This window comes from Pezoporus flaviventris, unplaced genomic scaffold (genome assembly GCF_033815535.1).
Source record: "Pezoporus flaviventris isolate CSIRO_AGI_PZ_B2104156 unplaced genomic scaffold, CSIRO_AGI_Pfla_v1 ptg000013l, whole genome shotgun sequence".
NCBI classification, from domain to species: domain Eukaryota; kingdom Metazoa; phylum Chordata; class Aves; order Psittaciformes; family Psittacidae; genus Pezoporus; species Pezoporus flaviventris.
In genome coordinates, this window is record NW_026892561.1 from 20,784,334 (window position 1) to 20,808,999 (window position 24,666).

The window sequence follows — 24,666 nt, forward strand, 5'->3', positions numbered from 1 at the left end:
TTCTCAACCTGTGGGAGCCAAAAAGAGATTTGGGAAAAATATGTGAAATTCCTTCCCTTCTGCACTGGATCAAGTACCTCAGTGAGGACAGCTCTCCTCTCCCACCTCTTCACTCCTGCCCAGTGCAAATTTAGAAGCAGCATTCAGCAGAATATTTGTAGGTGCTCACTGTGCTCCCTTTTTCTGGGAAAAATGCCTGGAGAGGGAAGGTGAGGGATGCTGAAATGAACTCTCTTCAATGTAGTCCATGTAGCCACAAGTGGCTCTAAGAAATCTGGTATCTCATAGAATCATAGAATAGAATAGTTAGGGTTGGAAAGGACCTTAAGATCTTAAAGTTCCAACCCCCCTGCCATGGGGAGGGACACCTCACACTAAACCATATCACCCAAGGCCTTGTCCAATCTCCTTTTATTTCCACACATGGGAGATGAAATCTGGATATAAGAGCATTCTTAGTGCAATATTTTGGGGATATAATTGCATACTCATCCATTTACAGTTTGATTATTTATTTTTTTTTTTAGATTATAAGACATAAATATTGAAAAGTAGATTAACAAAATTCTGCAATGTTAATAAGGAATTGGGGTGGTGGTGATGAAGTTTTTTCTTTTGGAGGAATGTTTAACAAATGGGAAAAGCCACTTCTCTGCTAAGAGACTCTAAATATCTGAATTCTTTCTAACTGTTTCTTTATCTTCCAGCTTTTCTTTGCCAGTTCAATCTTAGGGTCATCATCTTTCTCACTAAACTATGCAGCACAGTGTTGCATTTGCATCAGGCTGGAGTGTTCTGCTATAATATGTGCAGTGATGTCTTAAACAAACACCTGCTTTAATTCACTGTTTGCTGTATAAATTTACCAAGTCATGTTTTCCGTCCTGGACAGATGAGTTCCATAACACTTCCTCCAGTAACCAGTGTGATGAGGAACAGCTGGAGATCTGCAGTCCAGAAGAATTCTCTTCTTTCCAAGAGTACCTTGTGGCAGAACAGTTGACATACATGGATGCAGTATGTAGAGCATACGTACTACTTGAAATGCTGGTGGAAATAGGGCTGGGCTTCTAAATTTTGTTTATTTATTTATTTATTTTTAAGTTTTGCATCAATGTAAGAATAGTGTTCCAGAACAGGTCTGTTGTTGGGACACAGAACACACCTCTGCTTGGTTATCCAAACTTGCTTTCTTCATTGAGCTCTTTCCTTTAGTCCTTTGGGTTTTTGTTGTTGTTGTTTTGTTTGGTTTTGTTGCTGTTTTTGTTGTTGGCTGTTTTTGGTGTTTTAGGTTTTTTTAAGTGTGAAATTACACTGTACAGCCTTTTTTGCAAAGTTTAATATTTGGCACCTGAGAAATAGCACATTTTGGCTATATTGCTGCCTGGCCTGAAGATGTATAGGTACTCTCAATTGTAGTGCTCTGATTTGGTTTGTCTGTATCAAACTCCTTCAAATTATCATCTTGTAAAAAAATTTCCCCTTTGGTTGTGCAACCGATATAAAGGTGTCTCTTCTTTTCCCCGGACTATTTAGCTGACAAGTTAGGGCATCAAGCCTATAAAGAATATGCCAAAGTATGTATTTTAAACTAAGTGAAAACAACTATTTACCCTTTATTACCATATTATATTTATATCCAATATGTACTGTAAACACGCATTTCTTCTTGTGGACAGCAGAGATCTTTGAGAATCATGCTGGCTTAGGCACCTCTGTTTCACTCTAGGAACTCTTCAAGAAAGTTGTGCCCCACCACTGCTTGGGATGCATCTGGTCTCAAAGGGATAAGGAAGAAAACAAGCACGTGGCACCTACCATCAGAGCTACTATCTCTCAGTTCAACGCAGTTACCAACTGTGTTGTCAGCACTATCCTGAATAGCAAGGAACTCAAAACACAGCAAAGAGCCAAGATCATGGAGAAGTGGATTCGTATTGCACATGTAAGGCATTTGTTCTAGACTGTTTAATCTTGTGCTGGGTGCCTTGGATTGAGGCAGTTGGAAGGGGAGAAGAAGGTTGTATGCATTGGCCCCAGGCCAGTGAACATCTTGGCTCTGATTCTTTATGGTTTTGACTGACTTTCTTTGTAATAGCAGATGAAGTATTGCCCTTCTCTCCTTAGTTCCTTCCCCATCCTGGGAAGAGGGCTGTTGCTTGTATCTTGACAATGTTGGGAGTGCTACTTGAAGGGTGTCAGATACTGTGTCTTGCAGATGGGAAGTGCCATGTACTTGATAATGTAACATTTATGGTAAGATAAGTATGAATTCAACCAGTTCACTTCCCTAGGAAGAAAATACTGCTCGTATCAGTGAAAGCAATTAAGGGATGGTTGGTATCATCCAAAGGTTAGACTTGCTTTCAGAAGAAAGTTTAACAAGAATGGAGTAGGACTGGCAGTGGTGCAGGCAGTAGCCGGATTCGGAATAAGCTTTGCGCTTATCCGCGTCTGGCCATTCATGGTTGGTCAATGAGCATCATGCTCCCTCTCCTGCATCTGAACACCACGTGGGCTGAAATCAGACATGGTGGGAGATACATCAGATATATGTGGGGGGCCATGTCAGAGGCCTTACAGAAGTCCAGATGACATCAGTAGCTCTTCCCTTGTCCACTGAAGGCCACTAGATTGTTCAGGCAGGACTTGTGCTTGATGAAGCCATTTTGGCTGTCTCCAATCACTTCCCTGTCCTCTCTCTGCCTTAATATAGTATCTAGGAGGATCCTGTAGCAGACTGCATGTTTGTTAATCTTTGCGTGAAAGGGTTTTGTGTGCCCTTTTCTACATAACTCTGGTTTGCTTAGATTTTGTCTTTAATATCTTACTGTAATGTTTTTAACTCCCCTCAGAGCACTGGGAAGCTGGCAGTAAGCTCGATCTCTCTTTTTGAAGAGAACATTTAAAGCACTTTTATATGAATACATATTGACTTTTATTTTAAGAATCACATGGATTCTTTCCGAGATATACAAAATAAGCAGTCATAAAAAGCTCAAGGCAAATAGAGGTTTTCCAACCTTGACAATGCACTTCTATGCTTCCAGAGGGGCAGTATTGTTAGTCCTGGCACCTAAGCTCTGGCGACTGCATGGTTGAGGAAACTGGTATGAGGAAATAGACTTTCACCTCTTTTGGCACTTACACCAACTTATGTTATCATCTGATGGCTGCTTTATAAGCCATGTGAATGGATTATGAAGTTTGATTCTGTTTTTCTGTGTGCAGATCTTTAAACTGCAGATGATAATAGCTAAAGCAGGCTTTATGGGCGGCCTGGGCCACAGCCTGGGCAGATGAGTACGAAGCAGCCTTCTGCTCATCATGGGGCAGCAGGGAGGCCTGGGGAAGCCAGGAGAGGCATCACTCTCATCATATGTGTTCTGTGGATGGTGAACTTCGTTCTCCACCTCTACTGATTCAGTACTTCTCCCTTTACTTAATTCATGCACATAGTGAAATACGCCAGTCTTAGCTAAGCACATGAAAATGCATGTGCATGCTCTACAAAATAACTGCATATGTAGAATAGCTGGTTATATATAACATCTATACTTAGCTGTCCACTTCTGAAGCAACTTGCTTGCTTTTTGCATGCAAATGAGTGTTTTGAATAGTTAGGAGCCTGAATTAGAAAATAAGCCACTCATTAGTGTGCAGTTACACGCTGACAACTAACTGTAACTTAGCAGCATGGAGTTCCACATTTGTTACTGTTAGTGACTTTTGGATCCAGTTTCTTGGTTTAAAGATAAACTGAGTAATTTCTCTAACTGCCAGCCCTCCAGACCTCTCCAGTCTAGCCAGATCTAAGGTTCCTGAGCAGAAGCAGCCAATCTCACTCACACAACATTTTCTTTAAAAATAACTGAAATAATTAGGATCTTGTTATGCTTCATTTTTTAAAATCAAAGTTGCTTCTGCACAGGATTCTTTCTGGTATTGCTCTTGTGAAGGACACAGCATGAAACAGTTATTCAAACCAGTCTTAAAAATACTTCTTCTATACATATGAAAACTTGCCGAAGTTTAGTCTGCAATCAGTTAAATTACTGAGAACACAAAATCCAATACTGAATTCTTAATGTGTTTTAAATTATGCAACAGGCAGTTAAGTCAAGATGATTCCAAATTGAATCTTCCAGTCCATACTCCTGTTGTATTTGGAATAAAAGAAATGCTGAAAATTTGTGCCTGTTCATGTTCTTTCCAGCCTGAATTTCAAGTTGAACATAAAAAAAGGATCTCATTCTTAAATGTGTCAGTCTCTGAGGAAGAGCTGTTATGTGGCTTCTTTGTCACCAGTCCATGCAAGAATAGCTTTCAGATCTTGTGCGTCCTACCGCATGATCTTGAACTTGGCCTTTATCTAGCCAAACTGCATATCTACCTCAAGTGCTGTCTGCCCAGTCAGTCTTCTTAAGCCACACTATAAATGTGGCCTTCTAAGTTGCAGAAATACTTTTTTATTTTCTTTCCCTTAGGTAAATAAATGAGAGTAAATGTACGTGTCTTAATTGTTCAGTCAGTCTAAATGCAACTCATGAACAGAGTTGCTGATACAGTAAGGTCTGACTTTTGTTTATGCTAAGGTTGCTTTACATTTGTTCAGTCCAATGAAGGAAACAAATCATGTCAATTTTCACTATAAGGATCCTTTACATAATCAGCATTATCTGTGTTATAATCAGCCCCATAAAAATTTGCAGAAGCAAGAATTGTAGTTTGAGTACATTCTCATCTACATGCAACAGTCAAATTGGCAGGTGTTTTGTCTGCTTAATGCGCATGCACAGTGTTTGTGAGAGCTTGTATTTGCAAGAGTTCCTTAAGTCATTGGTGCCCATGCTCTAGTTCATGGGTCACCAGCAGATTGCCAGGAAGGCACCAATAGATTGCCTTGAAAAGTCCAAGGCCAGACTTTCTCCCTTCTCCTTGCTTCGATCTGCTTTACCAGGAATCTGCTGGGGTTTTGAGAGTTAAGCTTTTCAGTATCCTTTTCCATCAAAGCTTTTGCCACAGAGAAGCTGCATAAGAGTTGTCAATGAACCAGCCTCTCGGCTGACATTTGATCGCAACTCTGGAGAGGCTGGAAAGGTTTTTCTCTTTAGCTGTGTATGTACTTGAATAACAGGCTATTCCTGTGCAGGTCTTTATTTATAATTGACAGGTGGATGATTGAGGGTAACATTCTAAATACCACATATGAAGAGGCAAAGCCTGCTTCTTCCCCTAAAGGGTAAAAGGGATTGGTAACTCTAAAGAGCTTTCTAAGAGGTGTAACATTTGTGCTTTTTAGCTCTGCTTCATGGACTGGGTTCCCCTTTTATTGTTACTAGGAGAACTGAAAGCTGTACCACTAAGATGTCACCACAAGTACATGCAAGTGAGGAAAACACGATAAAAGTGCCAAAGACTGAAAGTATTTTGTGGCTGGAGGAGGGAGTGATATTTTTGATGCTCAATATTTGCACTGCTGCCTGCTTAGATGTGAGAATGTGTAGCAAGCATGACACCAGTCAAACAGAAGAGCATAAATGTATTTGTAATGCTGACATTTAATGCTCCCATGTTTCTAATGGCTTCTTTCACAGGAATGTAGGATCCTGAAGAATTTTTCCTCCTTAAGGGCCATCATTTCAGCTTTGCAGTCCAACTCCATCTATCGGCTGAAGAAGACCTGGGTATGCATTCCAAAGTAAGCCTCTCGCTCTGCTCCTATGGCCAGTCCCAAACAAAGGCAAAAAGCTCATTGTTCTTTCTTTTCATCTTGTTCTTCTTAGCCTTCCTATTCTGCTCCTTTATGGACATCTGTTCTGTTAGAACTTTTCACTCCTGTGGGGCTCAGACCCCGTTTCTTGGGTCTGACTGCTGTGAGCTCTCTTACATATCGAGAGGACAACTTGCTCTTGGGGATAATGGGTCTGTTCTGTCCTTTATGGCTTATTGGATCTTCCAAAACCTCTTCCAAAAAACTGTGGTACCAGCTACTTGACCAGATCCTGCACACTGCTCTCAGATGGTCGGCAAAAGAGCCCCATGATACTTTTCTATTGTCTTCTTTCCCATGAAGCTGGAGGAGGTCCAGGTTGCTACAGCCCTCACTAATCCTCTCCTGGTCCAGACCTGTCCTTAAATATATCGCCAAACAACAAAATCCAAACATGTATTAAAGACAATACTTTGTACCTGGGAGTACCTGGCATATTTACTGCATGCCAGACAGACACCAGAAATCTCCTTGTAGGAAAGATGGTGTTCTGCTCATTCAGTTTGAGAGGAATAGATTTCTTTTCTTTGCCTTTGATAAACAAAGGAAGATGTCACTGCCAGGCAGTAGAGTTCTGCAGTTCTCCTAGAGAGGTGGATCTTTTTTTCCATTGCCCTGTGTTGCTGTTCCTGGTCAAAAAATTGCCATCTTGTAAACATACTGTTGGACAATAGAAAGGGACTTGTTCACTTAAATTCTTCTAGCTTTATAGAGTGCATGGAATAGGGCAAAACCGAAGTATGTAGGATACCTCAGACAGCTTTCTGTCCCTTGTATCCATTGACATCCTTTCTTACAGCAGCCTCATAGCCTGCAGTGTAATTGAAAACCCTGCTCAGGATCTGCGTACCTATGGTATTTCTAAGTGATGCTGTCAAATAAGACCCAACTTTACTGGGAGCACCAGGAAGGATCCTAGTAGACGTGCAGCATCTCACTGGATGCTGTTTGGTTGTGTTATCTTTCTATATGCCCAACTGTAAATGGTTAGTGAGAAAAAAACAGTGATCTGATCTATTTAGAGTGCTTACTAATGACTCAAATTATTTACTTTTTTCCTGTACAGGGACATAATGCTGATGTTTGAAGAGCTGGGTGGTATCTTCTCAGACCATGACAATTATCTGACAACCAGGGAACTACTGATGAAGGTGAGAATTAGCCAAGTTGCAAGGCTTATGATCTCAGTTAAAGCTGAGGTTAATGTTTTTTCTAACCAGCTGCCAAGGCTCGTCTCCTCCTGAACTACTGTATGTGGTGCTTCAGGGGAGACAGGTCCATGAGACCTGTGCTTTTCTGTTGGGCTCAGAGGTGATTTCATTGTTCCTGAAAAAAAACTACACTAGCATTACCCTGTTGAGCTTGAATACCCACAAGCAGCAGGCTGCAGCAGCACAGATTCAGTGGGGACTTGTTCACAAGACAGCAGGTCAGGATCACTTGGAGCCCTTCAAGTTGAATGTCACACTGCTGTAGTTTGGTAAGGCTCCTTTGGGTGTGGTGAGGTCTAGCTCCAGAATAGCTCTATGTGCTGTATTGCACCTGCAACAGCGCTGGAGCCACAGACAGAGTGAAGAGGTGCTGCGTGATGTAGTTTTGCTGAAGAGGGTTACAGGTTAGCGCTTTGGGTTTATGCTGCTCTGTCTAGAGAGATAAGCCTCTCTCTGTGTACCTCTTAGTAGACCTGGAAAGGCTCAGGTTTGCCTTGGTGAGTGCAGAGCGGCTCCAGATGAGATCCTCAACTGGGCTGCACCACTGTGCTGCTTTTGACTTCACTGGAGCACTGCCACTGAACTTCAGCTAAAGGAATGAAAGCAAGATGTTTATCCATCTATTCTGTAGCTTTCTCGGGCCTAGAAAACGGCACAAGGAATTTTGAAGGAACAGGCTTCCTGCTGTTGTGTGTGGCCAGATGGGCAGCAAAGCAGGCTCTCTCTGAAAGTTTGACTTGTATGCTCTCCTGGGTGAACCCCAAGTTCAGGAGCTTGAAAGGAGTGAGGAAGAACAGCAGGGAAAGGTTATATTCTGTAGAAAACTGAGGAATTCTTGCAGCGGTATTTTCTGTTTGCATAAAAAAGTTTCCAGAACCTGGCTAATCAGTTTACTTTTTGGCAGTTGTATCCAGTCATTCTGGCATTTGTACCTTACCCCCTTGCCTCAGTATCTGAAACACTGTGTTTTGCTCAGGAAGGATGGGTGAACACATTCAAACCTGTCAATCTGTTTTGTTTACCATGAATTATCCACCTCTGTCACTAAATTTTAAAGCAGGTAAGATATTTTGAAAATAGTGAGAGGGGAAAAATTCCACAGAATAGCTACAACCTCTCTCCTACTTCTTGCCTTGGACCGCTTTGTAACGATTGGAGGGTTCATGTCCACTGAATCCTTAAAGCCTTTGTTTCATTTCACTATAAATAATCTCTCTAGGGAAGCTGTGTTTGACCTTGCCTATCCATCCTCCAAATCTAAATGCAGAGCAGATAAAATGCCATATGAGACAGGTCAGCTGGCACGGAGAGGGAGCACTGTCTTCTCCCCAAACAACAGCTCTGCTGCTGGCTGCAGTTTTAGCTTCTGTGCCTGCCTGCTGGCTTCTGCTAGAGAATCTCGAGTTTACCTTTCAAGTATCCTGAAGATATTGAAACAACACTTCTTGTTCACTTGCTCCTGTGTTTTAGCCAAGGAAGGAAATACAGTTTGAGTGATCTGTTCAGTAACTGTGACTGAGAGAACTAAGCATTGTAATGAGAAGCTCTTTACAAGTGCAGACTGTTGTTTTATGCCTCTTAAAAAGACACTGATAATGATTCATGCCCTATCTACCTTACCACTGGAAAAAAATAACAGTAACTCCCAGCATCCCTTATGGATCCAAGGAAATAAAGGCTACAGGTATATTGTGAAATACCTCATCCATTCATAAGAAAGCTTATATTGCGGAGATAAAAACCTATTACTTTAGTTTCCTGTGTGTTTCTGGATTAGTAAATAAGCTACAGGGGGTAGTTGCTGGATCTCTATGTCGCGGCATAAGAAAAACAACAAAGCCTTACATAAGATAGAGATGTTTACTTGTAGTACTCCTGATTAGGAAATTTAACCAAAGTCCTGGGGTCAGGAGTTTCAGGATAGAGTTCAGAGAAGCATCTAGACACCTGAAGTATATGTAAGCTGCTCTGATTTGAACTCTTGGGAGATTTTCAACAGCACTTAGCTTTGGTCTGAGTAGAGCCATTTTGCAAAAAAAAATCCCTTATAGTCATCCTGTGGGATTTTGTTGAAAATACCCAATCAGTGTATGAGCCCCAGAAAATTAGCACACGTATACACACATGAAGCTGCACAGAAAATGTTTTTGCTGGCCTGGCTTGCCTTGTTAAATGTATTTGCAATTGTTTTACACAAATGTAGTTGCCAGCTTACCACTTAGCTCCTCCATTAATTGCCTTTAATTCCCTTTTAACTCACAGGAAGGAACATCCAAATTTGCGAATCTGGACAGCAGTGTGAAAGAAAATCAGAAAAGGACACAGAGGCGACTGCAACTTCAAAAAGATATGGTGTGTTTGGAGTCCTTTTTGACCTGGTAACATGATTAACCCTAATTGGTGAATTATAGAAGCAGCAAAATCTAGAAAAGTATTTAACAAAGTGAATGATCTCTACTTAATACTCGTGAATATGCCTTCTGTCAAGAAAAACAATCATATCAATGCTACTGATTAGCTGATACAAAGCAAGTGAACCAAAAGGTTTAGACTGAGTATGTAGTCAAATTGTTTGTCCCTGTAGATATATGCCAGAAGCTGTACTGCCCTCATGCTGTGGATCATATTAAGCAAGTAATACGATGTGTGTGTACATATAAATGCAGAGAGAGAGAGAGGTGATCCCACACATGCATCCATTTTTCTGGGTATACAAACAATTACAAAGTGGGATTCATGCTGCACCCAGCTCAAACTGTTGTGGTCTAAGCTGACTTGTGACAGGAATGGCTTTTAGCGCAACCCAGCTGTCCTTTTACTTCAGCATCACCAGCCTGTGTACTGAAATGCTGGAGGAAATGGATATACAAAGCATCATCATTGGCAATGCATTCAGTGATCTGATGCTGCAAATGCTAAAAGATTGCAGGATTTGGTGGAGGTATGCAGGGGCCACTTTATGTTTCCTGTTGCCAGTCTTCCCCTGCAAGAGTTAAGTGGGTATATGGACTTGCTTTTCCCGTTCACACTTGAAAATGCTTAACATCCCAGCCTGTTCTTTGAGATGGACACTGAGCCAGGAGTTTGGCCTTAGTTTCAAGTTTTCAGATTTACTAAGCCTGTCATATAAAAAAAAGTAATAAATGATTGATGAATATAAACATGAGTTCCTAAGTTCCAACTCTCTTGTTTCTATCCTACAAGAAAGAATTCCATTAACTATTCTTGTTAACCCTTAGAGAGAAACACAATGAAAGCCATGCAGTAAAATACATAATGTAAATACTAAAATTCTTGTGATAAAGAAAATCAGCTGTGGCCAGAACAGAAAGCTTTTTACTTTTAAACAAGCTCATGAATCTTCTGCCATACTAGCTTGAAAATTGCACAGAGTTTTACAGAGATTGCTTTGTAAAACACATCTGGTTTCCAGTCTGTTGGTGAAAATGGCTTTCGTCTTGAAGTTGGCAAAGATTTAAAATAACAGGGGGAGAGAAATCTGGAATGCTTCTGGAGGCAAAAGTACTGAATATGATATTCTATTTGTTTGGAAAAAAAAATGGATCGTGTTGGATGGTACAAACAAGCATTTTGTTCACAAGTTAAGAAACAGCCTGAACTGCACAATTGCCAGCAGCCCAGAAAGTTTAAAATTTAAGTAATTAAAATGCAGGGAGGTTGGAACTAGATGATCTTAAGGTCCTTTCCAACCCTAACTATTCTATGATTCTAAAATATAATTTGTAAGACCACTGTTTAAGCAGAGTACTTGTACTTCATTTTTTTATACAGGAGAATTCTAGCATTTTAATTATTACCACTTGTCAGTCAATCCAACATTGCTCTGATCATTTGCAGGGAGTAATGCAAGGCACAGTTCCTTACCTTGGGACCTTCCTCACTGATCTCATCATGCTTGACACAGCCCTTCCGGACTATGTTGAGGTAATTTGGCATGATTTTTTGAATCCTCCCTGCCTTCCCACCACTGTGTGTGTCTGTTCCCCTATCTTCTACTGGGAAGGAGTATGCAGTTTTATTAGCAACAAGAATCTTGAGTGCAGATATCTCAAGGGAAAAGCTTAGCATTGTATTTTGTCTTGTTTCCCTGTTAGAAAACGTGAAGACAGTAGGTTTTCCATTATTCTGTTTTATTTTCTGAAAACATTTTAGGTATAATGATTTCTGTGAATAACTGGTAAAATACACAGAATGACAAATTCAGCTCTTCAGACCGATCAGTGAAGTGCTTCAGTATTGACTCAGACTTGTCACTCTTGGCAGTTCCCTTCTGTCCATGCTTTGTGTTCAGTTGGTGAACTCACTGAGGAACACTGCTAAACTCAAAGCCCAGCCAAAAGCCAAATTTGTTTCTTGCATTCAAAATACTGCTAGTGTTCTTCAGACCTGATCTCAACACAGCTTTTAGGAGCACTCTTGTGCTTTTCCTTTTGGGCAGACTGCCATTTAGGCCATGAGGACAGATATCCTTTGGAGACTCAGATGAGTGCTGTGGTTTATACCAGGTATGAAAACAGCTATTTTTAGAAGGTGCTTACTCAGGGCAGGTCTTTTGTGCTTTACATGTGCTTTACATTAGCTTTGCTACTTCTTCCTGTTTGTGATGAAATTCAACTGAGCATGTGCTCTTCTTTTCTGATTCCTTCTCTTTCCTTCTAACAGGGTGGCCTGATAAATTTTGAGAAGAGACGAAGGGTAAGCTGAGCATTCTGTGATTTTTAGTTTAGTGATGCCCTCTTCTAGGGTGAGGCCATTTGTCTTTGCTCAGGCATATACAACAGCTGTTAATTTTAATTCAAGTTCATGAGGAAAGAATAGATCCCAGAAATGCTGTGAGCCTCTGCCAGACTGTGTGTGTGGCAGGGGGTGGTGCAGGAAGAGAGCCTACTTTTTAGATGTGAGCAACAGGGGAAGAGGGGCTCAGGCCACTTACTTCCATGGGATTTACATCTGTGACATAAGACTATGTGTTGAATAAGACCTGGTGGCATGAGAACTTTGCATTCCAGAAGTTTGTAAATATCTTCCTTCTGCTGCAGTTAACTATTTGTAGGTAAAAGTCTGCAGAGAATGAACTAGGTACACAGGACTGAGAAATAAACACTGTCTTTCCTTTCAGCCTCATCCTTGTTGGTCAGATAGATAATGCTATGTAGGAGTAAAGGTACTAAGGTTGCATTTGTCTAAACTAAGTCCTGCCAAATCTTCCTTCTGGGGTCTGAAAGGAGACTTGGATTTGGCAGTGATGGAGCCATTTCCTTCCCTTAACTGCTTCCAGTTCTACAGGCCACTTCTTGGACTTGCCTTGTATGTACAGCTAAATAGCTCAGGATGCTAATAATGCAATACAGGTGCTTCTCCACGGCCATCAGTCCAGCTTCATACAAACCAGTGGCAAAGCTCAGCTCCATACCTACATCCTGATTCTATAACCTCCTCTAACACAAGGGAGTTTTAAGGGTTATTTTGGCAAAGTGTGCATGCGCATTCTAGTCACCCGTATTAAGGGTAGCATTTTACATTCGTCTGGTGCAAGTTTGAGCGCACAACGTGCAAAGTTGAGGAGGATCAGATTCTGCTTTCATCCCAGGCACCTCTAATTATTATCCTTGCTTGGTGCCTGAGAACCACTGAAGTTCAGAATATGATTCTTCTCTCAGAGCTGGTCTGGCCAGCACGGGGGTGAGAGGGCAGGTTAGTCTGAAGAATTTATGACCTTTGCTACTCTTGTTCCTAGAGGAACCACCAGCAGTGCTGCTGTTTGGAGGGTTTGCACCAGCATTACACTTCAGTTGGTACTTGGGAAAGGACTTCACTGTTTGAAAAACCCATTCTTGAAATTATCACTCAGCTAAAACTGAACTTCAGGTCAAACTAAATTTGTCCTGGTGCTTTTGGTCTCTGTGTTTATTATATGAATGAATTTTGCTTTATCTTGTTTTCTACTTAGAATTTATTTTTGATTATGTATTTTCGTAGGAATTTGAAGTAATTGCCCAAATAAAGCTCCTGCAATCTGCATGTAACAGCTATTGCATGGCACCAGACCAAAAATTCATCCGGTGGTTCAGAAGGCAGCAGCATTTAACTGACAAGGAGAGGTAGGTTAAGTCCTACTGGTGAAGCAGGCTTTTCTTACTCCACACCCACCTGCAAATAGGTTATGTCAGCCTTTAGTTATCCTCCTAAAGGAACTTGTATATACTGCTGCTCTGGGAGAGTGAAAATGTATCTGCCTTCTGCTAAGCAGCTGTAGAAAACCTGTTGAACACTTAGCAGGGTTTAGTTTTGAAATTGGATATCAGACCTGACTTTAAAGTATGATAATCTGTTGGGTCTAGGCTGCCTGTATGCCCAGACACATGCTCAGACATTGATCCTGAGGGATGTCAAGATGCAGTCACTGAGCCTCCAGCTGGTGGATGCAGGCAGCAGGTAGCCACGGCCACACAGAGCTCACTGAATGCTTGCCAGATAAATGTCTCCCCAGGCATTTGGGGTGGGTTTTGCAGCCCTGCTGAGTTCTGTGCTCCTGCACGTGCTGCTAGGCCAATCTGAGACAATTTACTTACGCATTTTAATATCTCCACTATGTAGATGAATGCCCCTCTGCTGCACTAAGAGTGTAAGCATAGATACATACTGCATTGTACTGAGTCATGCTAAAAAACTATGTCAGCTTATCCATGATGAACATAATCCAAAAAATGCACTAGTTGTTAAAACTATTCTAAAGAAGTGAAATATCCCCTTCACTGTGGTAAAATGTACACACAGCTATGTTCCTCTCCGTGGAATTGCAGCCCATGAAGTAGGAATACCTGAAGGTTTCTCGAATTTCTTGAATGTTGCTACTTTGAGAACTCTAACTAATAGTCTTGCCTTTAAAAATTAACCCAGTGGCTTCTGTTCTGCAGTTACGACCTTTCACGTGAGGTTGAAGCAGCTGCTGACACCAGCACCACATCACCAAAATCTCGAAAAAGCATGGTGAAGAGGTTCAGTCTGTGAGTATAATGGAGGAAAGGGCATTTGGTGTTTTATCTATTCAGCTTATATTAACACAAGTAGTACTCATTTCACCAGCTGAAAAACCTGTCTGGGGATCCAGAGCACTGAATTGCTTCAAGAAGACACCATCAGCTAGAAATGCAAACTTCTGAAGCTCTCCCTGTCTGTTATAAGTAATCATGAGGATTATTAATGATAAAAGAGATTAGAAACAAGCAAGCCTTTCTAAGCTGTCAGAAAAAGGAACAATTTTAGTGCTAGTTTATAAATTCAGTATCTATTGTGTAATAACTTCCCTGAACACAGTAGCAAAACAAAGTAAAGGAGAATGACGTCTGGCCTATTATTAGTCTAGTTTGCTATACACATGCAAAAAATTCCTTGCAGGGTTTTAATATGAAAACTGAGGTTAACAAAAAGGCATTTGATAAGGGAAACAATCTGCCTAACTACCTTTAAATTAAAGAAGGAAAAAAGAATCATGGGGATGTGGTCCAATTTTGTCTTATACTACAGAGATTCAAACAGAAGATGGCTGGAGAACAGGGGCATACAGCTAAACAGACATGGGAAACAATAGACGAGCAAGAATTCAGGGAAAGGTGCAGGGAATGAAAGCAGAGATCAAGGACTGATGTAAAAATATCTTCAAGGTGAGAAATTTGAACCTGATGTGAGAGGACATATGAAGGGACTCCCATGTATCAGCAGCATAATCAAGATGAGGGGAAAAACGATGAAGTTGACTGCACTACCATCTCTTAACTGGCCTTTCCTGCTTGGCTCTTGTATGTAGTTTCCTCAGAACAGTCAGTTGCTGTTCACTTCATATCAGCGCTACTGCAGTTAGGGTCTGAAAGAGGAATAGATGTTTTCAATCTAGAGTTGTCTTGAGTTCTGATGCACACACAAAAAAAATTCCAGAAAGCTGTTCAGAAAGTGTTTCAATGAGTCAGTCTGAGTTGGTGATAGGACAATATGACCTTTGAAGATGACAGTGCCTGAACTCTTGGTGACCTGTCATTTGCGTCTCCCTTGGCCTGTGCCTAAACTGTGCGCAGGAGGTGTTGCTGGAGACCATAGGCTTTATTCTTTCGTTTCTGATTGTGTTTCAGTGCTTTGTTGTCATTTACCATACTGAGTTTGTTTGCACTGTGCAGTATTTGTCTAAAGAGTTGTTTCATCTGCACTCTGAATGTGTTTTTATGCAAATCAATACTGTAGAAAAGGCTGGCATAATTCATCCCAGGAACAGAGAGTGACACCTGTCTAAATTGTCTTAAACCATTAACTGCGTGCTGACTAACAACTAATTTACCTTGCTTCTCTACTTAACATATTATACAAGTTTGTTTCCTTCGACACTCCTTTAAATTTATTTGAGCTGCATTTAGAAGTGAGTCTCAGAGAGAGTGAGCAAGCCTGTAATTTACTCTTTCTTGTGATCTCCTTGTCTACATCTCCATTCAGACTCTTAGAGAAACTGGTAACTGTGGCTCTTTTATTGAGTGAAAAATTTGCAGCAGGGATGAATTTGCCTTTTGAAACCTTTGCCTGGTGTATGGCCAGGCATTACCTTTCATGCACTGTTTCAGTCACTCATGGTGACTGAGTAGGTCTTGAGCTGCCTTGTGTACACAGTCCTGTACTGCTTCCTTGTGTACGCAGTCCTGGCCTGCTGTCAGGGTGTGACAGCAGTGCAGGATTGCATAAGGTGGAGCCAGCTGCCATGCCTCAAACTTGCCCCTCATCCCGTGTTTTGTGAACACATCAGATTTACCATCAATCATTTCCTAGCAAATGAGTCTGAAAATCTAACAGTCCAAAGAGGAGCCTTGTTTGTGACAGCGGGACATTAGCTATGATTTTGGCCTTGCAGCTGGTAGGTGTGCTAGGTCAAGAAGGTATTGTGTTAGTGTATAACAAGCTCTCTTGACAAACTGTCTAAACAACATAGAGGAAATGAAAACAACAGGACAGTCGAGATAGGAAGACAAAACAATACATGAACCAAGTGACAGCTTTGCTTAGCCCAGCTCTGTCATGCTTTCGCTTACTGGCTTTTACGCTTTGTTTTCTATACTAGACTGTTTCTAGGCTCTGAGATGATTGCCCATAGCACACCCATCAAAGAGCAGCCCAAATCTACCCCAGGTGGGAGCTCTGGTGAAAGCACAGACTCGGCCAGTGTTTCATCATGTGAGTTTAACCACTCTGAAGCTGAAGACGTCTGCATCGGTCCCGTAGACACTCCTGACACTCTTGACACTCCTCATAAGACTCAGAAAAAGGTACAGTCTGGGCCTGTTGCCAGCAACATATAAATATAAAAAAAATTATAAATATATCAATATATATAAACATATATAAATAGCATGTAAGAGACTGTTGACACACAGGCAGGCCCTAGACGTTTTCCCAAGCCTGTTGGTCTTGGCTAGAGCATTGCTTTTAGTGGAATGGAGAGACTCTAGAAATAGATGTGTAAAAATGGAAGCAATGCAGTCAGGATTTTTGCACAATCCTTTCTATGTTGCTGAGATATGAGGCAGACTGAAGTTCTCCTTCCCTGAAACCACATGTTCTTGTGCTTGGCAGTGTTCTTTGCTTAGGTGAGACCGTAGAGAAGCACAAAATGAATTTTTCTTTCAGTCTCTAACTCTCCATTTTGAGAGGGATGGGGCAGGTTAGTGACAGTTCTGCCTTCGAGCCTGGAGTGAGGAGCCTGAGCATCGCACTCGCTTATGGCACATTAGCAGTGAAATGGACAAGTCCCCACAAACAAAACCAAATGAAACAGGAGATGGGATCAGCTGAAGTAGTAAGATCACCAGCCAGTCACTGTCTCCTTGAATATCTCAGGCTTGATGACTTATTCTGCTGTCAGCAGCCTGCTTTTGTGTCCATCCTCAACCAGCTGTAGCTGGAAAAGGAAGTTCAGCTTTGGCAGCAGCTGTGTGCTCACAAAGCTCAGCTGCAGTAAGGCTGTGTCTCCACTCTGGGAAAGGTGTCTTCTAGGTGTGGAAGCATGTGTGCATTGGTAACTGCCTAATCCTGGCGAAGACAGAGCAGCTGCAGTTGCCCAAGTGACAGGTCAGGGTTGACTAACCTTGTGGGTTTGACCTCCTGTGAGCTGCCCCTGCCAAGATGAACACCTTGCCTTGACTCAGGTTAATTTCACTTGGAAAGTCAGTACGCAGTATGGAGCTGCTGCACCTCCTCCTGCACACCAGCTCACTCTTAGCACATGCAGCCAATGTCTTACACAAAGTCACTGAACCAGGGCGCCTGGAATCCATCCCATTTTGCAGAGAAGGCAAAGCCCTGCACCCTGGCAGCTGGGACATGCAATGGCAAAGTGAGTGTAAGGCTGAAGCTGTGTTTGTGCTGAGAGCAGGTAGGTCGGGTGTGCGCTGTGACCATCCAGAGAGAAACTATACAGGCAGGAAAATGGCAGAAGGGATCTGATAAGGGGAGCCACAGAGACATCTTTCCTACACACACTGCCCTTTTGAACTAAACTCTGTTAAGTGTATTGTTGAATCCCTTTTCACGGATGTTTTTTTTGAGGAGAGTTATTTTGGGTTTAGCTGATGGATATTTTAAATTACATTGTACTAAACGTTCTTAAATCAAATTAAGCAAAAATCCAAGGCACTGGCATCCATAATCTTTTTAAACTGTTTAGCTGGAACAGTTGTTAATGTTGGTTTTGATAAGCAAGTTGGGAAATGGAAGATCCTCTCAGCAGTTCTTGAATAAGGCCAAGGAAGAGAATGGCCAAGCCCTGAGCCGGGGGGGGGGGGGGGGGGGGGAAGGAGGAAGGAAGGAATGAAGAAAGGAAGGGGCAAATTAAGGAGAGACTATTCAAGGAGAAATGGCAGAGGCAGACAGGGAGGTGTGCGTGCATCTTCTCTCCTGTAAAGGCTACAGCCTGGCGCAGGAGCAGTGATGCCCATGACTCCCTCTGTTCTTTCCCAGCCGGGGTTGCCTACAACCTGATTCTGTTTATCTGCTGCCACCTCCTGGCACTTCTGAAGCAAGAGCAAGCAGTGCACAGTGTCCAGCGCACCGAATTGGAAATCAGTGTTCATTAAAATGGTGAAAAGAATCAAATGAAGTTCACTTTTTCTGAGGCAAGGAATGCCACTGCCAGTCTGCTGGGCAGAATGCAGATGACTGAGGTTTTCTATATACCTTCTGCTTTCTCAAGTTCTTCCTCCAGAATTACTCATGCAGACAGAAAAGATGTCTGGCTTGTGACAGTGTTTTTCTTTCTTTGTGTAGCTCTCTAAATCCTCCACCTCCAGTTCCATCAGCTATTCTATGCATGCATCTCCCTTGGGGGTGGCATCTGTAATCTCAGCTCCTGCCGTGCTGTTCTCCAGTGACAAGTGCTCTAACTCTGTGACACCTGTTACCTCAAAAGAACTGTCTCCTGTTTACAACCAGCAGAATAAAGATATGTGCGTCATCCGAATCAGCACAGAAGACAGCAATGGCAATATGTACAAGAGTATCCTGGTGAGTGGTGTGGAACAGCAAAATGCTGTTAGTGTAGATGATGTCCTCATCCAGGGCTTAAACAAATGGTGCTTTTAGTTTTTAAAGCACCTGTTCACTGAGCTGACTAATCAAAACTGCCTTGCAAGGGAAAATTACAAACATTACAATTCAAAATATGTGGAGCAGAGTATGAGAGGTTTGGAAATAGCATCTTTGTGGAAGTTACGGTCTTGAAATTAAAGCTTGTGCTTTATCAACAAGTTCAAACCGAAGCATTCTGATCAAGGACAGTATTTGAAGCTCCTGTCTTTCTGCAAGTGCTAGATGCTTTAGCTCTGAATTTGTGTGCGAGTTTTGACACAAGACACCACGTGCCAAGCTGCTCCACAGCTTTCCCTAGGAGATGGTTTCTGGAAATAGGGAGCTGTACACGGGGAATCTGACAAGCCCTTTAATTACTCATCTTCTCTCTGTGGCAAAGGTTGCCAGATCAGCAGCAACCAGTTTCCATTTTGGAAAGGTGCTTCCCTTGATGCTGCTTCCACAGAAGGGTTCTAGCAGTGGTGGGCCAGTTGCATGCAGGTCTGTGTGGGACCATGGGCAACGTGACTCACCTGTACTGTACACGATCTCTGAAGTTAATCCTGATGGAGACTCAGCTGCTGAACAAATGCTTTTGGTCACTTGGGGCCTGTGGGAGAGATGTAACAAACACAGAGGGATCGTTCTTAGCACTTTTTAGCTACCTTACAAATTTAGTGGTCTGATGTCTCCAAATTGCAGAGATGGTCCCCGCAAGCCTGACAAATATGGTTACTGGCAAGACCAATCTTCCTTCTGACTGCATAAGCCTCTGAAGGGAGCCCAGTGTCTGATCAGGATGCACAGTGCTTCCACAGCAGACAATAAACCCAATTAACAGGCCAAAAATCTTTGCAGGATGTCAAAGTATTTCGGACAGGAGACTGCAGATTAATTGATGTCTGCAAACCACAGATGGCACAGCTATTTAAGTGGACTTTTTATGGCTAGGAGAGAGCAGCATCTCATCTCTCAAAGTGTTTGCTCTGTGATTGACTACTGCTTCTTCTAATAGAGTATCTGTCACCTTAAACAAAAAACCCACCACTACCACCAAATGTCAGTACCTAGTACTTTGTTACTGACCTATCATTTTTTCAGTTCTCTGAGTGTTTCCTAAGACCAAGAAGTTTGCAGAAAGGCAGGCCTTTGCTAATTGCCAAATTGTTATGTAGCACAAACAAGCAGAAGTTCTCATTGCAACTCTGTCTTTTCAGATAACTAACCAAGACAAAACTCCTGCTGTTCTCCAGAGAGCTCTGTTAAAGCATAACCTGGAATCTGATGCAGCTGAGGACTATGAGCTTGTACAGGTCATCTCTGAGGATAAAGGTGGGGAATCAGAGCTCTGCTACTGCTCAAAAGGTTCTGCTGGATTTTGAAGGAAAGTGTAAAATGTGAAGCAATGTTAGAAATGCCATGGAATGTCACAGCTGGCAGTGAGACTAATTGCCAGGGATACACAGGGATGATTTATTATGACAGCCAGCACATTGCTTCATACAGGCAGAGCACACTTGTGGGTTGCCAGATAAACATTTGTATGTGCACTGTGACTGCAGAGCTCTTGACTGAATGGCAGCTGCTTTCTGTCCCTGAGCACAGCCAGCCACCAGGGTCAGGTGGCAGGGTGCAAACTCCCCAGGGATCAGGGCAGGCCCAGATCCTACGGATGTTATCAGGACATGCAAACAGAGCTCTGAGCACAGTGTCCTCTTGGAGTGGCTGCCAGGTCCTCTGCCAGGCTGGCCATGGCCTGGATTTGTCCTCTATCTCCTGTCCTCTGCAACCCTGCTCCCCTTCTTTGTGGGGCAGCTGCTGTGGGTGCCATCTGATGCAGCTTTGGCTGAAGAGGCACAGCAGAACAAGAAAAGGGGCCCAGTACTACCTGGCTGTGTACACTCAATCTTTTCACCCGGTCCCTGTTCTCTTGCAGCTTTCCTTTTATGTGCAGTACTACAAATCAACACTTGCTCTGGTTCCTCTTTTGCAGAGCTGGTGATCCCAGACAATGCCAATGTGTTTTATGCTATGAACAGCCACGTGAACTTTGATTTTGTCCTGCGGAAAAAACCTTCTGTCAACATGGATTTGAAAATGAGGAGCCACTGCAATCTAACACTCCCGAGAACTGCCAAACAGGGGTGTTGGAGCAATAGGCTCAGCAAAATTACACTGTGAGGAAGGCAAGGCCACATGGAGAACTGGCTGAGGCTTTTCCCTTTGCTACCATCCAGTATTACAGAAAAACAGCAGATGGATTTGTCAGTATTCAACTTTGAAAACAGAAGACCTACAGCCAGCGAGGTGTCTTTTCTCCCTTGCAGCCTTATATGGACAGACAGATGTGGATTTACAGGACAGTAGGGACTGGAATTTTTTGTTGTTGTTTTGTTTTGCACATTAGCCTGGGAAGGTGAGAGCCCCAGTTAAAGGGGAAAACAGGACTGCAACATTGGTCTAAGGAACATGACACAAGCCAACTGTTTTTGTGAGAAAGCATTTTACTTTGTGCCAGTATTACACAGAAGAAAGTCTAAACTTATTTTTATAAAATTGGAGAAGAAAACTCTCAGTACAGTTGTGCTGGAACTAAGGAGGAGGTCCCAGCCAGCTTCCAGCTGACTGATGGCAGCACTAATTTGCAGAAGGTGTGGGTGAGCTGAGTGCCAGTGGCAGTTGCTGCCTCCAGGAAGCATTTGAATTTACCAAAAATCAGGATGGGTACTCATCACTGGGGACAGCAGAAACTGCAAGCATGTGTATGACTCTCTCATGCAGCTGGCACTTTTCTTTTTGCACTTGTTCTGCACCAGAAAATTGCCTATTTTGGATTTTTTTTCCCCAGAGAATTTTAATAAAACAGGCTGCACTTGCTTTTGGATGAATGTCATTGTTTGTTCATGAACAAGGCAAAAACAAATGCTACTTGTTGGGATTTAGGTCTTGTCTTAATGCCACTGCAGGGTGGTTCCCCTTTTACTTTGCTAACCCACTGAACAGAAATCAATGCCTTTTGTATGTACCCTTAAATGACTGATGTATCTCTTTTTTAATGTGCAATCACTCTTCAAGAGCAAAACTTTTAACTCACATTTTCATTCATGAGGGGACACTACATGACCTTTTATTTTAAAAGTGAGTATTGAGATAGCCAGGTTTTAAGCATTACCCCAACCAGTGATTTTTATATACTTGCAGCATTATTATGCATAATCTACAGGCACCTCCCTTGCTCTTTATATGCATCTATTAAATGAATTTCCACTGGAAAATTCCAGCTGGAATAGAGAATTTAATCATCTGTTCTCTGTGAAACTTTAAGTAACAATTTCTGAATCTTTCCCCAGAACACTGGCTTCCTTGAAGTCATAGAGATTTTGTTTTTAAAAACCGTAAATAAGACATCGGATTGTAAGCAGCCCTGATGGAAAAGGCTATCTTTGAGATACATTAGTATTAGTTAAAACAGATTCAAATACTGCATTTTATCCATGCCTGGGCTTTGTTTCCTTCCAGTTGCGTAGCATCAGTTTTCAAAACTGGGCTCAGGTTACATTCTTTGCATCAGGGTCAATGATGCAAACATCATGATCACACATGATCGTTAAATGTTTTACACAACTATAAGGTTTGTCACTTCTGTTTACAAGTCACACCATGTAGGTCCTGGTCTGAATAGTTTAAGAATTCCAATTTAGGTTTTATTGAGACAGTGAAGGTAGTGAGTTTGTAACTGAGCCTTAACCTCTGCCCAGAGTTAGGGCAAAATTACAACAGTTCAGTTTTCTTTGCATTTCAGTGTAAGCATCATTGATGTCTGTACAGTATCATTTCTAAAGTAAAGTATTGCTCACTCAAAGGTGTATGTCTGTGTTAAGGTGAAAGATGAACGTCCTTGATTTTAAAATTACACTTTCCATAAGGTTATATATGAAAAATGTTTTTTAATTGCTTTCCTGCAATCTTTATACATAAGTATTAAACCTTTTTCCACTAGTATTTGCCTTGAGTTAGTCTATGTTCTTACCTTAGATTTTCTTACTGCATGTCAGGTTGGGGGGGCTTTGTTTTTTTGGTGTTGTTTGGGGCTTTGTTTAACGCCTCACACCACCTCTGTCACTCTGTTGGAACTTCTTACAGCTACCACAGCTCATCTTCCCTGCTCCCTTGAGGACTTGAAACTCCACATTTCCTGCATGCCCTGTAGGTGTAACCCTTCAGCTATGACCCTCCTTCAGCATTTCTTTCATTTTCAACATCACACCCAGTAACAAGGTATGGACTGGTTGTAACATCGCCAGCATTACTGGCATGCATCTTCTTTAAATTCCTGCAGTTTTTTATGAGGGTGGCTTCTGTGTTTCAACAACAGTGGGGCTAGAAACGGTTGTCCAAGTAAACCAGTGTTGTGATTTAAGCCCAGCCAGTAACTCAGAACCACACAGCTGCTCGCTCATTTCCCTCCTACTTCCTCCCCCAGCTCCCAGAAGGATGCGGAAGAGAATCGGAAGAATGGAAATCCCATGGGTTGAGATAAGAACAGTCCAGTAACTAAGTTACTACTGCTACCACCAATAATAATAATGATAAGGGAAAGAACAACGGGAGAGAATACAATTGCTCACCTCCTGTTGACTGATACCCAGCCCGACTCGAGCAGCCATCTGGGCCTTCCAGTTAACTCCCCCCAGTTTATATACTGGGCATGATGTGCTGTGGTATGGAATGCCCCTTTGGCTAGTTTGGGTCAGGTGTCCTGTCTGGGTCAGGTGTCCTGTCTCTGCTTCCTCCCAGCTTCCTTTCCTCTCTGGCAGAGCATGAGACTGAGAAAGTCCTTGATCGGAGTAAACATTACTGAGCAACAACTGAAAACATTGGTGTTATCAACCCTGTTCCCAGTCAAAACCACAGCACTGCACCAGCTACTGAGGAGAAAAATGTCTGCTACTGCTGAACCCAGGACAATCAGTCTCACCTCCACTACCCATCGAGTTGCAGCAGTTTATCATGAGCTCTATGTAAGCCAGGTGCATGCTGCAAGACGGCAATGAGCTTGAGAGCTAAAGGTAAGTGTCAGGGTACTCTGTGGGAAATGGCTAGAAGCTCAGCAGCAGAGAGAACCCAGGTCCTCTAGGACCTCAAGGAGTGGGAAGACAGTAACAATAAATTCCTTACTTCATCAAATCCCATCTTGTCGGGCTGCTTTGGGAGGAACAGAGACATACTGAGAGAGTTCAATGGGAGGACGATCGACTGAAAGAGAGGAGACTAGCAGGGCTAGTTTGTACTGTGCACTGAACATTACAGGAAAATCCCAGAGAGAGACACCAGAAAGGAGAAAAGATACTTTCAAAAAGAGGTCATAATATGACATCCTTCCACTCAAAAGCTTTTGCAGCTGCTTGTTCAAGGAGCTGAATCTGAAGGTGAGAAAACAGAGAACATGCAAAGTCTCTCCTTAGAGCAGATGCCTTTGCAAGAGAGAGACCCACCCACTGCTTAGCTTGTTCACTGGCAGTGTCCCAGCAACCTGTGATCAGCAGAATGCTGTTCCCTTCTGCACTGACAGAGGGTTTGCTCACGATCAGCTATAACTGCAGCAGCACTGGGCCTGATGTCACATCAGGCAGCACACTCAAAAACTACATCCAGAGAAGCCAAGGGAAAGTATTTTGTTGTTTTTCATTGAGCTCTGGTAACATCTTTTATTATTTAACCACAATCTGAAAGCCACTTTTTTTTCAAAGCCTTTCATTTTCTTTTCTTTTTTTTTAATTTTAGTTTTAATGAAATAAGCACAACCACCCCCATCCCACTAGGAAATTAATGAAAAGCAGACACCACATGAATGAGTCAACAAAGCAGGTATTAGTCCCCCTAATCCTTGGTATTTTTAGCAGAGCAGAATTGTCTGCATTAATGCCCCCAGTGTTTCTACCACTTGAAGTTCTGCAGTAAATAGCAGGCTACAATACTTGCCAAGACACATTCAGCTGCAATTTAGGTAGATGGCATAATAAAAAATACTACCTGCTGACATTCATGGATTTGGCACTGACC

At 42.3% G+C, this 24,666-nt stretch overlaps 1 protein-coding gene across 4 annotated transcripts in view; it reads left to right on the forward strand.

Annotated features, from left to right (window-relative positions):
• Positions 1 to 22,601, forward strand: part of RGL1 (ral guanine nucleotide dissociation stimulator like 1) — a 66,319-nt gene extending 43,718 nt beyond the window's left edge. For all 4 annotated transcript variants that reach the window (XM_061452098.1, XM_061452099.1, XM_061452100.1 and 1 more), the window contains 13 exons: positions 893 to 1,017; positions 1,730 to 1,945; positions 5,598 to 5,701; positions 6,840 to 6,924; positions 9,247 to 9,336; positions 10,843 to 10,929; positions 11,668 to 11,700; positions 12,985 to 13,106; positions 13,923 to 14,012; positions 16,103 to 16,307; positions 18,304 to 18,540; positions 19,821 to 19,935; positions 20,597 to 22,601. In XM_061452098.1, coding sequence (XP_061308082.1) covers positions 893 to 1,017; positions 1,730 to 1,945; positions 5,598 to 5,701; positions 6,840 to 6,924; positions 9,247 to 9,336; positions 10,843 to 10,929; positions 11,668 to 11,700; positions 12,985 to 13,106; positions 13,923 to 14,012; positions 16,103 to 16,307; positions 18,304 to 18,540; positions 19,821 to 19,935; positions 20,597 to 20,784 — 1,697 coding nt within the window. In that variant the 3' untranslated portion in view covers positions 20,785 to 22,601. The remainder of the gene's footprint in view (positions 1 to 892; positions 1,018 to 1,729; positions 1,946 to 5,597; positions 5,702 to 6,839; positions 6,925 to 9,246; positions 9,337 to 10,842; positions 10,930 to 11,667; positions 11,701 to 12,984; positions 13,107 to 13,922; positions 14,013 to 16,102; positions 16,308 to 18,303; positions 18,541 to 19,820; positions 19,936 to 20,596) is intronic.
• Positions 22,602 to 24,666: the final 2,065 nt, after the last annotated feature.